Source organism: Myxine glutinosa, chromosome 1 (genome assembly GCF_964187855.1).
Source record: "Myxine glutinosa chromosome 1, kmMyxGlut1.1, whole genome shotgun sequence".
NCBI lineage: Eukaryota > Metazoa > Chordata > Myxini > Myxiniformes > Myxinidae > Myxine > Myxine glutinosa.
Genome location: NC_136261.1, coordinates 339,698,739 through 339,713,759, shown reverse-complemented (window position 1 = coordinate 339,713,759; position 15,021 = coordinate 339,698,739). Strand labels below are relative to the sequence as shown.

Genomic DNA, 15,021 nt, shown 5'->3' with positions numbered 1-15,021 from the left:
ACGGATGTTTATATGAATCGTTTAAAATAAAATAAAACCTTCAATTTCTGATATTTTGCCTTTTCATTAGGCTTCCCAATTGAAGCCCCCCCCATAGGGTGGGTACCGTTGCTAGTTGTATTAATTTAAGAGGTACTTTCCCGAAAATTTTTGGCCATTTCAACCAGAAGCAATCAGCTTGCTATCACTTGTCAAGCCAGCTGTTCCTTATCACCCATTTCGTTGGAGTGCTTGCTGGAGTGCTTATACTGCTTAGCGAGGGCTCCACAAATGAAGTGAGAAATGCCTGTGTACTTAATTAATTAGTCACAAGGCTGGGGAAGTTTGGGGGTGTTATAACACCCTTTTTGAATATGATTAATGAGTTGAACCACCACTTGGTGAACACTATTCAGGCTGATTTTTCAAACCATGGCGTTACAGTAGACAGAGCTCCCTTTATGTTTTTTACCTACCTATTTTTTCATTGACTAACATTTTTGTTCGAGAAAGTCACTCTCCCCCATACCCACCGCCCCCCCCCCCCAACACTTCCTCACTCCACCCTCCTTCCCTTTTCTCTCTCCTCCCTGCTCCTCCTCCTCTTCGCTCCCCACCCCCTCCATCCTGTCTCCCCCTTTCATCCTCCACCCTACCTTCTTATCTCCTTCCTCCTCTCTCTTCCCCTCCCACTCCACTCCTCTCCCTTTCCTCACCCCTCCCTTCTCACAGTTCCCCTCCGTCCCTTCCCCTCCCCTTCCCCCTTCCCCCCTTTGGCGTAGTTTGCCGTGTACTCACTTATAGTATCTAATACACTAGTCACAATAAGTTAGAGATATTGTGGGAGTGAGTTTATATTTTTTATAGGGGTTAGGGTTGGGGTATTGAAATCAAGAATGCTGTGTTTTTTTCACTCATTAATAACCATAGAATTAGGACCAACAACTTTTTTAAACATAATTAATACACAAAATCAACCACACCGAAGAACCTGCCAATATCCCTAACTTATTGTGAGTAGTGTATATAAATCTCTTTATAACCACTGACTGACTGACTGCTATTTTTGTTCGGTACCTTCCAGGTGTTGTATAAAGGTTAAATTTGGCATGCCGACGGACATTGAAGCATTGGACACAAACCAGACACACTGGGAAAAATCACAGAACCGTCGGAAAGTGTCCGTAAATGTAAATATAGTTTAAAAATAAAAACGATAAACGCATAATATGTAAAAAAAAACAAAATCACCTCAATCAATACCTAGCATTTGAAAATTGTAATTTCTATAACTGAAAACTGTGAAATAAAGATGACAATAATGTCTGTAAATGAAAAAAAGGAAAAAGCGTCCACCAATTAAAATTTACGCAAAAAAACAAATGCATCTGTAAAAAGAAATAGCCCCAAAGAATATCTAGCATTTGAAAATTGTAATTTCTATAACTGAAAACTGTGAAATAAACATGACAATAATGTCTGTAAATGAAGAAAAAAAGAAAAAGCGTTAGTAAATTTAAGTTTACGTAAAAAAACGTAAATGCATCCGTAAAAAAAACAACCTCAAATTACACCTAGCATTTGAAAATTGTAATGTCTATAACTGTAAACTGTGAAATAAAAATCTCAATGAAAATTTACGTTAAAACCCTAAACGCATCCGTAAAATAAATAAATAACCATAAATTGATAAAACTGAGCAAGGTTATCACTCCACTACCTACAATGATGAATGTTCTTCAATTGTCTTTATATGGAATGGCCCATTGTTTTAAGTTTCAGTAGAATTTGAAGGAATTCCCCAGATGCATTGTCCTTGTTTGATTCTTACCCCCACATCACCGTTGTCAGATGCACAAGCTGTTCCTTCTGCAGCTGGGATGCTGTTCGTGACACAAAGTTTGCTGCGGCTGACACACCACAACTGCCGGCAAACGTCCTGCAAGGAACATGAACAGTTTTCCTTCTTTTTTTCTGGTTTTAAGGTTCATGGAGGAGCTGTTGCATATGCATTCCGAGACATTGGACAACATTGGACTTAACTTCAGACAAACACAGCCGGTGATCTTGGGGGAGTGACATAACATTGTGGTGCACTCTGGGGGCTGGTAAAGCCATTTTATAAATCTTTCCTCCCCCAACCATCCCTCCTGGCCCCCATGTGATGCCAACAACATGATCTATCTGTGATCTATCCTTTAAATGCTGAGTGTCAAGTAAGGAAGCAGAACATACCATATTTAAAGTATTTTTTCTGACTTTCGCCAGGGTCAGAATTGAACCACCGACGACGTCCGAGACTCAGAGCTGATACTCTAATCACAATGCCACTGAGTCTGGTTAGTCTGGTTAGTCTGGTTAGTCTGGTTAGTTCTCTTTCCAGATTATTGTTCTGAAACATTTGTTATCACTTTATTATAATTCTAAATTCTTGATATAAAGATTATCATTATATATCCCACACAATAATTATTTTCCTCGCCATAGGAGAGGGTATTGCATTTGGGTCCGTTTGCCTTTTCTGTCTATTTGTCTGTCTGTCTGTTTGTCCGCAAAGAATGTCAGTATGCTTTTCTCTGCATCCGTTGGTCCGATTCACACCAATTTTTCACCATAGAAGCGCCTCCTCCTGTAAAATTTTTTCATGATAATTATGACATCATAGGTCATGTGGTATGTGCACCATCTTGGAAAAACCGAAAAACTTTGCACCTCTATCTCTGAAACCGCTTCATGGAAAAAATTGAAATATGGCTCATTGTCAAGCACTTCTCATGGGGAACAACATATATTCATGATCATGTCATTAGTGCCTTCATTATGACGTCATAATTCATCATCATGATCCAATCAGTTATAAATTTATTGAGAATGATCTACGCAAAAATTGAATGGGTGAATTAAATTGACGACGTCATCGGTCACGTGGTTCGGCAACCATATTGGATTGAACATAAATCTGCATCGTCAATAAACCACACAAACACAGCAGCTAATAAACACCACACAAAATACACAACACAAACATGTCCTGGCAAGGGTTTGCAATCTCCGATTGCTATTTCGTGTTCCTTATGTGGTGGAGAGGAATAAGAAAGTCAATACTATACATTTCATGAATTTAACATCACAGCACTTGAAAATATGAAAATATGGCACATAGCCTGGTGTTGGCTTAACAGTTAAGGCCCCGTAATTCCATTTAATTAACACCAGGTGGGTTGACTCAGCCCATCATCCTTCCGAGGTCGGCAAAATGACTAAATGAGTACCAGCTTACTGGTCATAGGGGGCGTTGCATCAGCAGCATTAGCTGCACCTCCAGAATATGATGCAGCCATGCAGCCACATGCTGCACAAGAACCACCACCAAACACACAAACAACCACTCTTCCAAGCTTGTTTCTCTGCCTTTTTTAACGGACATCTGGCAAGTACATTCACTCACCCGAAACTTGCACTGTCGTGAAGTAGGCCCGTGCTGTAGACGACACTGCTCATCTGCATTTCTGTGCATCCCAGGAAGCTCTGTTGGCATCACCAGGTTCAGCGTTTGTGGAGAATCATTCAGGCAGTCTCCTCGGCCAGAGCTATGGCACCAATATCTTGGCAAGTTAGCTTAAAATAAAACGTTTTTAGGCCTATATGTGATAATTCCATAGTCAATAAAAAACTGTCAATAAAATGAAAATAGTTTACAAAAATATTTGTGTGAATAATAAAGGAGTATAGTAGACATCACAAATTGGATAGACTATTATGTTGTGAATAAAAAAAACACTGAAAACTTCCTTCAGGCAGCGATTCTTGGTGATATCCAAGTTTAGTATTATACACAATAATATACAAATTTTTAGCATCCCGAGTATTAATTTTCCATCCTCTTTTGTGCAGGCAAGGCATGACACAGGACATCTCAACAACTTCAAATACCATGCATATACTTTCCTTTCCTTATAATTTACCAAAAAATATAGTCATGTCTGCGAATGTACTTTGAGCCTTCGATCACTTAATGAAAACTAGAGAGTTCATCGAACACCTTACCAACCACACGTGGTTTTGAGAAATATGACATGGGAAGCGTCTTTTCAACTCTTGCTTTGCAGTTCCGAGTAAGGTCTTTATTTTGTCCGAGCCACAATTTTGTTTGTATTCAGTGTTGGGGAACGTCGAGATTGATCGAGACCGTAAAATGGCGTAATATTTTGTCGATGTACTGTCGGACCCAGCTATTCACGGTTCCGCTATCTGTGGGTTCCGCGCATTCGCAGGTGATAAAATGCGACCTGTTTCTCGATTCGTGGAAAAGTGTTCCGTGAATTCGCTTTTTTTTCTATTCGCAGCTGTGTTCTACGAATTTGCGGGCTTTTCTTCTTGTTCGCGGCCGTGTTCCTTGAATTCGCGGTTTTTTCAGGGGTGCGGAAAAAAAATTCACGAGCCGTTAGCTTCACATACGGTATTTATAATACCTTCGCGGATTATCGTCGACATTTGCGGGACTTGCCTTGCCACTCACGGATTTTGCCTTGCCATTCACAGATTTTTCCTCTCCATTCGCGGTTTTGACCTCTCTATTCGCGGATTTTCGTGACTCGGCAACCTATCCACCCTTTTTCCATTGAAACAACTAGCGCGACTCACCATACGTCGTTTCAGAGAGTCTGTTCGAGAGAGAGATGAGGGCGGACTGAGGCCTACTCGTGCCAACGAACTAGCAGACTTCCCTCCAAGAACGGAGCCGCATCCATACTGCGCGGACTGAGGGTGTCTTCGGGGTGTTTTGGGTCTTTGGGGTGTTTTGGGTCTTCAGGGTATTTTGGGTCTTCGGGGTGTTTTGGGTCTTCGGGGTGTTTTGCGTCTTTGGGGCATTTTGGTCTTCGTAGTGTTTTGGGTCTTTGGGGTATTTTGGGTCTTCGGGGCCATTTGGGTCTTCAGGGTCTTTTGGATCCTCTGGGCCTTTAAGGGTATTTTGGGTCTTTGGGGTGTTTTGGGTCTTCAGGGTCTTTAAGAGTTGTAGTGGTCTTCAGGGTGTTTTGGGTCTTCATGGTCCTTTGGGCCTTGGGGGTGTTTTGGGTCTTCTGGGTCTTTTGCATCCTCTGGGCCTTTAAGGGTATTTTGGGTATTTGGGGTGTTTTGGGACTAGGGGTCTTTGGGGTGTTCGGGGTCTTTGGGATCTTCAGGGTCTTTTGGGTCTTCATGGTCTTTAAGGGTCGTTGTGGTCTTCAGGGTGTTTGGGTCTTCAGGGCCATTTGGGTCTTCAGAGTCTTTTGCATCGTCTGGGCCATTAAGGGTATTTTCTGTCTTTGTGGTCTTTTGGGTCTTCATGGTATTTTGGGTCTTCGGAGTGTTTTGGGTCTTTAGGGTGTTTTGGGTGTTTGGGGTATTTTAGGTCTTTGGGGCCATTTGAGTCTTCAGGGTCTTTTTTGAGACTCAGGGCCTTCAAGGGTATTTTGGGTATTTGGGGTCTTTCGGGTCTTCAGGGGTCTTGGTGGTCTTAATGGCCTTGGGGGACTTAAAGGGTCGTCAATGGTCTGAGGGGTCTCAGCAGTCTAAACGTAATTAAGAGTGCACGGACTGTGTTTTAATTTTTTTTTGAAGAAGAAGACGTTATGGTCGCATATTAACATACATATAAACCGACATAACGACATAACCATATCCTTTTGCTCTATTATAATAAGATGCCCCGCTATTCTCGAGTTTTGCTATTTGCGGATTTTCCAGGAACGTATCCTCCGCGAATAGCAGGGTCCAAAGTTATGTTAAAGTGGAGGTTTGTCAAACAGACGACTTGTGTTCTCGTGTTCAAGTACATAATTCAATTGAAATTAAATAAAAGATTTAAATGCTGCAGGAAAAAAAAAAACTTTCACCACTGTCGACGCACCATCTTTTCCGCTACATAAGACAGAATGAACCAATCGCTTAACCCCAGGTTGAGATTTGAGCGCACGTGGGATAAAAATAGCGAAACTGATTTATTACTGGGCCCTTTATGTGGTACATGTGAGATTAAATTATTGCATGATGCCCCACATTGAGGATTCATTATTTAGCTTTGTTGTTTAAAGGAAATTTTAAATAATAATAATTTATCGCTGTTTATTTATCGCTGTCTCTCGCTGAGCCTGGTGTTGGCTTAGCGGTTAGGGTGCCGGCTTGGGATCCGAGGATCCTGGGTTTGAATCCCGGTCGATCGCTTAATTAACGCCAGGGGGGTTGACTCAGCCTGTCATCCTTCCGAGGTCGGAAAATTGAGTACCAGTTCACTGGGATGAATGATCACGGTGTGTACCCCGGTTTAGAATAGGTACACCGTATCCCTGCGCATCGTTGACTGCGCAGGGTAACTAAGGGTTGGCGTCAGGAAGGGGATCCGGCCATAAAAACATTTCCTCAAACTGGGAACCATGATTGTCATGATTGTCATGGGGCCTGCAAGGTTAAGCCCCGCTCTAGAGGGGAAAAATGGCATAAAAAGGATCATTCATTCATTCCTATCTCCATAAAATTTCATATCCCTAGTGTTGAACATTTTGTTTTTTATTTACATTTACTGAAACAGTGATAATGTTTTCAACCAACCAAATACCGAATGCTCCCCTTCAACTAATGGACCAGAATGAACAGGTATGTTAGCATCTTGTTACCCTGCGCTCGTGAAGTGAAAAGCGGGGTTAAGCATTCAGTTACGTACGTGTGTCGTGTGCCGTCGTGTGTGTGCCGTACGTGTGGTGTGGCGTACGTGTGCCGTTGTGTGTGTGCCGTACATGTGCCGTACGTGTGCCGTCGTGTCTCCAAAACCGCTGCATGAAAAAATTGAAACATGGCTCATTGTAAAGAACTCCATATGGGGAATAGGTGTTGTTAACAATGACGTCATTGGTGCCATAATTATGACGTCATAATTCGACAGGGACAACGCTTAGTCTGATCAGTTTGAAATGTATTGAGCGTGATCTATGCAACAATTATTTGGGGAATATAAATTTATGATGTCATCGCTCACGTGGTCTGGCAGCCATATTGGATCAAAAAAAAAGAAACGTTCAAAAATTGAAGAGTTGGCTCGCAACAAGTTGACTGCGCAGGATAAGTATTCTATGAATACCATCTAGTTTGGTTTTGTATCCCTTTAAAATTGCACTGTATGGATCACACGTCATATCATTTGATCAACAGACGATTCATTTATCTGTGTGTGATTTAGAAGATTCATCCATTTCATCCATCATCATACATCACATTTCAGAAGATCCATCCTTGTTCAGGGAAATGTCAAATCCGGTAGGTTAGATAATATTATCCGGGGTACTTTCAAGAGTAAAATGCGTTAATAATTGCTTCAAATATTATTCATATTCACTTTTACTTAAATGCATGTGAGTGCTGGACTTACTCCAAGAATCTGCTGATGTACTGGCGACTACATGACGACCAAGAGAAAGGACTTGCGGCAGCAGTGAGCTGTGCAGCCATGATCCTAGCTGGCTCCTCACCCTCACCACCACATTTGTTCCCCATTCCATCATGGTTCATACCAAAGCTGCAACCTCAGCAAGAGGAAAATATACTTCAGCATAAGAGTTTTGCTTGGTGGAACAAAGGAAAGAAAGAAAACAGCAGCAAAGTACAATGAACACAGTGATCATCGTTTTACTATTATAAAATAGGTAGAATATGCATTTGCAAATGTTTTTACTCTCCACATAAGGGAAACGTCCAAGATCCCATTGTGCCTATACATATCAACAAAGGAGCCATGTCCATGTCATGTCAGGAAAAAAGGGTGCGGTTCCAAAGGGTATATAATATTGTTATGTCGGTGGGGTAGTGATGAGTTTAGACCAGGTATATTTGTGTAGGTAGCATGCTCCCACTGTCGTGAAGAAGAAGAAACACCACCATGTAATAAGTAGAGGCCTCGTTTAGCTCGGATGTCGGACCAAGTGTATATCTGTCCCCGTCACGAGGGGGCAGGGCGGGGCATGTTAACTAGCTTAGAGAATAAGGATAAATTATCCCTTGTACGTCATACCCTTGGTGATTTATCCTTTATCTCTTTTGGCACCGCACCATAGACACTAGTAGGAATCGCCCAATAGTTGCAACTAAATAACAATAAAACCAACCGAAGCCAGTTCTGAGCACTGCCGATGGGACGGCAACCAGCTACATCACCACAAAGGTTGAGCAGGCCGAAGACATGCCCCAAGGAGCCCTGAGTGGCCAGGGCAGAGTAAGAAGGCACTCGCTGATTGGTGAAAAGAAGGACGAGCAAGAAGCAACAGGCTGATTGGCAAGGCACGACCGATGACGTCAAAAGGCGGACTGCACGCTGATTGGTGGGGAGCTGGGCCGGTGCTGTTGGCCTGCGCTGATTGGAGGAGAAGCGCCGATGACGTCAGGGCAGGACTTAAAAAGAACGCTTGAACCGGCATCTTCCTTCTTGTTCTCCAGATTCTCTTGTGCCTTCTCGTGCTTCTCGTGCTGGATGTGGAAAGAGATGGTTGAGCGCTGATGATTCTCTGCCATTGTCTTCACGTTCTGGACCTCAGTGCGGGCGGTAGTGTGCTGAGACCTTGCTGGAGATTATGAGGAGGCCGAGTTGCGAACGAAGAGCTGGGAACGAGGATGGCGTGACAACTCCTGTTCGCTTCGTGCTCAACGGGGCCAGGAGTGAGAGGACGCTCGGTGAGGCCTAGTGGCGCGCGAACGGGCGGACTGCGGCTTTCTTCCCGCCGAGAACAGAACCGGGTTCGGACTGGCGCTTGGGGCCGATGGCTCTTGGCGAGACCCCCCCCCCCTCCACCCCCCACCAGTGATCAGAGTTAAGTAGACTAAATCATCACACCATTCTTTTCCAACGTTATTTTATCCCTCGTCTGTGTTTAAGTCTGGTGTGGAGGATCCGATAGGAATTTAGTTTTACCGTCACGTTTTCTTGTTATCGGTATTTTCTTTTAATAAATCCTTTTGTTATTTTTGTACATTTATAAATCCGTTTTTGTTTGAGTTTATTTATTGCAGGATTGGGAACTTCCGGTCGACCACAGGTAAGACCCTTCTCCATCCCCTTCCTTCCTCCGCGTATATATAAAGTCTGCATTTGAACTGAACGCTTCAGAGTAAAAGCTCGCTTGGCCTTCCGTGCTGCCCTACGGTCTTCACCACGGGTAGTCACACGACAATATTTAAAAAATAAAATTGAGAAAAGGAAAGGGAAACGGCAGAAGAAGGTGGAAAAGGGAGGTTGGGGATGCTGGGAAGAAGAGGATGAAGGATAGTTATAAATAAAAGAGGGGGGAGAAGGGAGAGGAAGATGATAACCATGGAGGAGGTTCAAAACTTTTGTAAAAACTTTAAAAGAAATACGTCGGCAGCATGTAATCCCACCAATATACAGATATCTGAAACTTGATTCGCATAAAGAACCTTTCAACGTTATTATGTTTGCTCTTAGTCGTAAGTGGAATACAGAAAAAAACTAGAACGGCACTCCGTAGAGAGCATACCTCCGCCTGACTGAACAGTTTATGTTTTGTATCCCACTGCCAGATATGGATGGGGACTTCAACCAAAACCAAATTGGCTTGTTTTGACATCAATCCAACTCATTAACCAAGTTTTGTCATAATCTGTCCACAACTTTTTGAAATAGCGAAGCTATATATCGGTTTTAGCCCTATCACTCAATAGTGAAGAATCACTTAAAAGTCCTCTGATCCGGATTCAAATATTTACCAAAAGAGATTCATTCTTCCTTGTGACATACCCAACCTTCACACCAAGTTTCATCTGTATCCGTTGCAACTTTTTGAGATATCTTGCTACATATCGTTTTTGCCATATCTATCTCTCAATGGTAAAGAATTTTGAAATATCCTGTTCACAAACAGACAGGAGTGAAAACAACATCCATCCACCTTCAATGGCGGAAGTAAAAATCATAACTAGAAATCATCTCAAAATGCAAATCTGGTGAAACGTCTGCTTTGTACTTGATCCAAACGAGACGAAAACGACAGTAAAATAAATTGTACATTTATTTTGTACATTTACATTAAAATAAATTATTAATGCAATGTGCGCTGAGTGGGTTCATCAAAAATGTAGTTGTCTGTGAGGGTCATTAACCAGTGTGGCAGCTACATTCAAATGTAAGGTGTGCACAGAGGGAGCTGCAGATGGAGGAAATGTTGAGTTGGATCTTGGAGACGGCATGAAGCTGGAAGGTGTGAAAACATTTTGCTACCTCGGAGACGTGCTGAATAGAGAAGGTGGATCAGACTCGGCAACGGTTGCTAGAGTGAGATGTGCATGGAAGAAGTTTCGGGAACGGAGTGGCATGCTGTTGAGGAGGGGAGTGTCGTTGAAGCTGAAAGGAAAGGTGTATGCTGCATGTGTGAGAAGTGTTATGATTTATGGGAGCGAGACATGGGTAATGAACGTAGAGCAGCAACGAAGGCTGGAAAGGGTGGAAATGCGAATGGTTCAGTGGATGTGTGGAGTATCGTTCAGAGAGAGGAAGACAAATGATGAATTGCGAAAGATGATGGGAATAGAGCCTGTGATTGATGCTGTGAAGAGCAACAGGTTGAGATGGTTTGGTCATGTGTTGAGGAAGGATGAAAGTGACTGGTTGAGAAGAGTGATGGAAATGAAGGTAGAAGGAAGTAGAGGACGGGAAAGACCGAGAAAGACTTGGCTAAATATGGTGGAAGAAGAAATGCGGGCAAGGGTGTTAACGAGGGGAGATGCAGAAAATAGGGCAAAATGGAGAATATTGTCATGGGGACCGCAAGGCTAAGCCCCGCTTTAGCAGGGAAAGTGGCCTTAAAATGCCTGTTGTTGTTGCTGTTGTATTAATTTGTCTTCTCCATATTCTTATAATAAACGTTTATTGAAGATTTAATGTGAAAAGCTCAATTGGTAAAAATATTATGGCCTGGACAGATACACTGAAGCTCAATGGTAAATAAATGAAGAAACACGGAAATCGGGGCATCTCATGCTTGACGCGCTGTGGCAGGGCTAATAAGGGCTATTTATAGTTACTATAAACTTTGCCCTTTCACATTTTGACCCAATTGTTAATTAAATTCTACACATTCTCACAATAAAGGCATGTTGCAAGCAAATTTCATGACAAAAGCTTTCAAAATAGTAAAAAAAAGTTATGGGCTGGTCAAACAACACACACACACACACACACACACACACACACACACACACACACACACACACACACACACACACACACACGTGATTGCTAAACGCCATCTCTCTGGGGGGTGGGTTAGTCATATTATAAATGTCTATGTATGTTTCACCAGATTCACCACTATTTACAAATTGAATATGATCATAACTTTTAGCCGCGTCGCAGACGCTGCTAATAGAGTGCCCTCTGCTGTTGTTGTTGTTCTTCTTGTTCTTCTTCTTCTTGTTCTTGCAGAGAAGACAAAACCTCAAAGCTCCACCCATTCTGGGAACCATAGCTCCACCCATTTTGGGAGAGGCTTCATATAAACAAATATCCACCATTTTATTAACTCGCATAGCTTTGAGGCCTGTTTTGTAGGCCAGTGGTGTCTTCCTCTCTCACACAGTTTTATTTGAAATCAAATTCGATATATCATTTCATTTTTCACAGTCGCTAACATAGTTTTAGACTCGGTTGAAAAAAAACGGGAAGAAAATCTGATGAAAGTTGCCCTTTATAGAACGAAATGAATTCTCAAAGGCCTGCAACTTCAAGTCCATTGAGATATTTTTTTTTACAATCACAGCATGGTCAGTCATACACCGCCCAAAATAACAGACGGGAAAATGCCGAGATATATTAAAAATTCGTCCATTTGATGACAATCGTCACGATGAAATATTTAATTTATACGTCGTCACAATAATGTGGAGAGAGGAGCATAGCTTCGTTCACGTGTCGCCACACACGGGAAATTGCCGAGATATATATTTTTTTAATCGCGGCATGGTCAGTCATACACCGCCTGAAATAACAGATGGGAAAATGCCGAGATATATTAAAAATTCGTCGCCACACACGGGAAAGTGCCAAGATATATTTTCACTTTGCACAAAAATAACATCAAGTAATCGAATCAATAGGAATGTCCTGTGCCTATAACATCGACATTATAGGCACAGCTGCATCTAGGCATTGTGTAACATCGACGCGGCTTTTGTTTTAATTAAAACTTTTTGTACTTATTTTCCCTCGCCTGAGGAGAGGGTATTGTATTTGAGTCCGTTAGTCTGTCTGTTTATTCGCACAGAATAAATATGATTTTGTCTGCAACCGTTGGTCCGATTGACAGGAAATTTTCACCATAGGTGCAACTCCAGCTGTATAATTTTTTAATGATAATTTTGACGCCATAGGTCACGGGGTTCGGCCGCCATTTTGGAAAAACCCCAAAAAGTTGCACCTCCAAAAGCGCTGAATAGAAAAAAAAATTGAGATGTGGCTCATTAGTCCAGGAGCCAGAATCTGCTCAAAATGGTTTCGTGCAACACCCACTACACAGTTGGTTTGTCACTTCCAGGTGATTGGGGAACATCTATAGAAGAAATCCAGCCCTGATGTACAGTTGAATTGTGGCAGCAACAATAAATGGCAGCCACTTTTCTATGAGGGGGGTGGTGTCCGAGGCGTAAATCTGAGATTTTGACGGATTTCATTTATTTATTTTTTCTCTTAGCCCCGACAGGCAAAATACATCCAATTTTGTTGTGAAAGTTTCATTCATGAGTATGAGACATCTATAGGTGTATGTTATAAAATAGTTTTATATTTCGCATGTCATAGCTGTTCATATAATTATGCAAAAATAATATCGCCTAATTCGAGGAATTCCCGAAATTTCCAAATATTTTGCTATCAAAACATTTTACACAGTTGTCTATGCGTTGAAATAGTATTGATGTGATGAAATATCATATTGTTGTTGTAACATGAAACTGCACTTTGTATTTTGCAGTTGTCTGAATAAGAAGCAAGGAACATAACAACCTAAGCATGGCGAGCGAGAGTAGTGCAGAGGAATCTTTCCCACTTCTACCACAAAAACGCATGAAACTAATCGATTGGAAAAAATGCATCATCTGCCAAACAAGCACGGCTTCAGATTTAAGGAAAGCAGGTGATGAAGGAATTGCAAAGTTTGTATCAGCTGCAAAATACAGACGTGATGAAACCTACCAACGTCTCGAGACTTCTATTGAAACGTTGCACACTATGGAAACTGCATGTTACCAGTCGCATCGTGCATGTTACCAGTCGTACACCAGCTCACACAATCTTAAGTATGTCCATGGAAAGCCAGCAGAGGATTGCTGTTTGAAGGACGTTGACGAAAGTACAACCCGGCTGAAAAGTTCATCACCTGCTGTGGACTGGTCGTTGTGTCTCTTCTGTCAACGCAAGTACCATGGAAAGAGCAAGGTACTGTACACTATTACAACGTTTGATGCGTGTACCGCAATACAGCAATCAGCATATGTAAAGGGAGACGACGACATGCTTACCAAGATAGGTGGCATTGACCTGATAGCTGCTGAGGCTAAATACCACAACCCATGTGAAGCTCAGTATACCAGCAAAGCGAACCTCAAGTACCATGCATACAAGGAAGAGAAGCGCACAGAAGATGTCTATTCAGATGCCTTTACCAAGCTCATGTCCTCAGTTGAAGTAGGCATCCAGCGAGGAAAGGCTTCTGAGCTCACCAGCCTTCTTGCAAAGTACAAGACTATTCTGACAGGTATGGATGTTAAAACAGCAGATAGCTATACCAGCCAGAGACTCAAGCTAAGGCTCCAGAATCACTTCAAGGACAGTGTGGTTTTTCATCAACAGCAGGATCGAAGCAAATCCCAATTGGTATACTCCAGCAAGATCTCACTATGTGAAGTTATCAACGCCGCTCATTTGAAAGAGAGACAAACTGCAACTACTGATACAGCATACGTTACCCATGACGATGCAGACGCTGGGCCGATGAGCACCATTTACCATGCTGCTCAGATCATCAGGACCGATTTGAAGGACTGTGCAGGTATCCAAATTCGCCCATTGAGTCTTAATGAACTAAATCTGAGGAGGTCCAAGGACATGCTACCAGAAAGTCTATATAACTTCCTGCGCTGTGTCATCTGCAAGGAATCGGCTCCACCACCATACACTGAGGATAACCCTAATGCAGTAGATGAACGTCATGTTATAGTGCTTCGCCAAGATATTGTACACAGCGCTTTACATGGCAGAGTAAAAACACCCAAGCATGTAAGTCTCGCCATGTCAGTACGCCACCTGACTGGTTCGAAACGTCATCAACATACTCAACCGCATGGGCCACTGTTCATCTTATGAAGAAGTTGAAGCAGTCGATAGCAGCCTAGCTATGGAAGTTGTTGCCAAGTCCAATCTTCTGGATGTTGTCACCCCATTAAACATCTGGCCAGGTGTGTTCATACAAGCAGCTGCTGACAACAATGATATAAATTAAGAAACCTTAGATGATCAGCACACAACCCATGCCACAACTCTTGTGTTCTATCAGCAGGGACAGTTTGGTCCACAACCACAGAGGAAGTCATATGCAGACTACTCAGGAAAACGACGCACATTAGATAACCCAGCAGCATGCCAAGCCATGCTGGAATGCAGTACCTATGGAAAAAAACCAGCAGTCACACCATTTCTTAATGCAGTCAAACAAGAGTGGTACACCAGTGGAAGTTACCTGGATGACAATGCTAGCAAAATGGATCTGGCATGGACATTGGTGCGTATGCTTCCGACCAAGCTGTTCGAAGTTGAGCTCAGTCCCATGGACGCTGATCAACAGACAGTTCCAGGCTGGAGTGGGTTCAACACCATGGTATCTTGTGTGTCACCATCCATCACTGAAGTTGGTTACTGCCCCATGATCAATGGTTCATCCACCGAACCTAGTACCGTGTACACTGTGATGAAACAGGTACAGAAGATGATGTCCAGTCTGGGCCAAGAGTACA

The 15,021-nt window shown here is 42.5% G+C and overlaps 1 protein-coding gene across 1 annotated transcript in view; it reads right to left on the bottom strand.

Moving 5' to 3' along the window:
* Positions 1-15,021, bottom strand: part of LOC137412665 (A disintegrin and metalloproteinase with thrombospondin motifs 6) — a 122,626-nt gene that overhangs the window by 60,032 nt on the left and 47,573 nt on the right. Inside the window, exons 9-11 of the mRNA XM_068097954.2 lie at positions 7,382-7,528; positions 3,428-3,569; positions 1,811-1,918 (exon numbers count right to left, since the gene is read on the bottom strand). Coding sequence (XP_067954055.2) covers positions 1,811-1,918; positions 3,428-3,569; positions 7,382-7,528 — 397 coding nt within the window. The remainder of the gene's footprint in view (positions 1-1,810; positions 1,919-3,427; positions 3,570-7,381; positions 7,529-15,021) is intronic.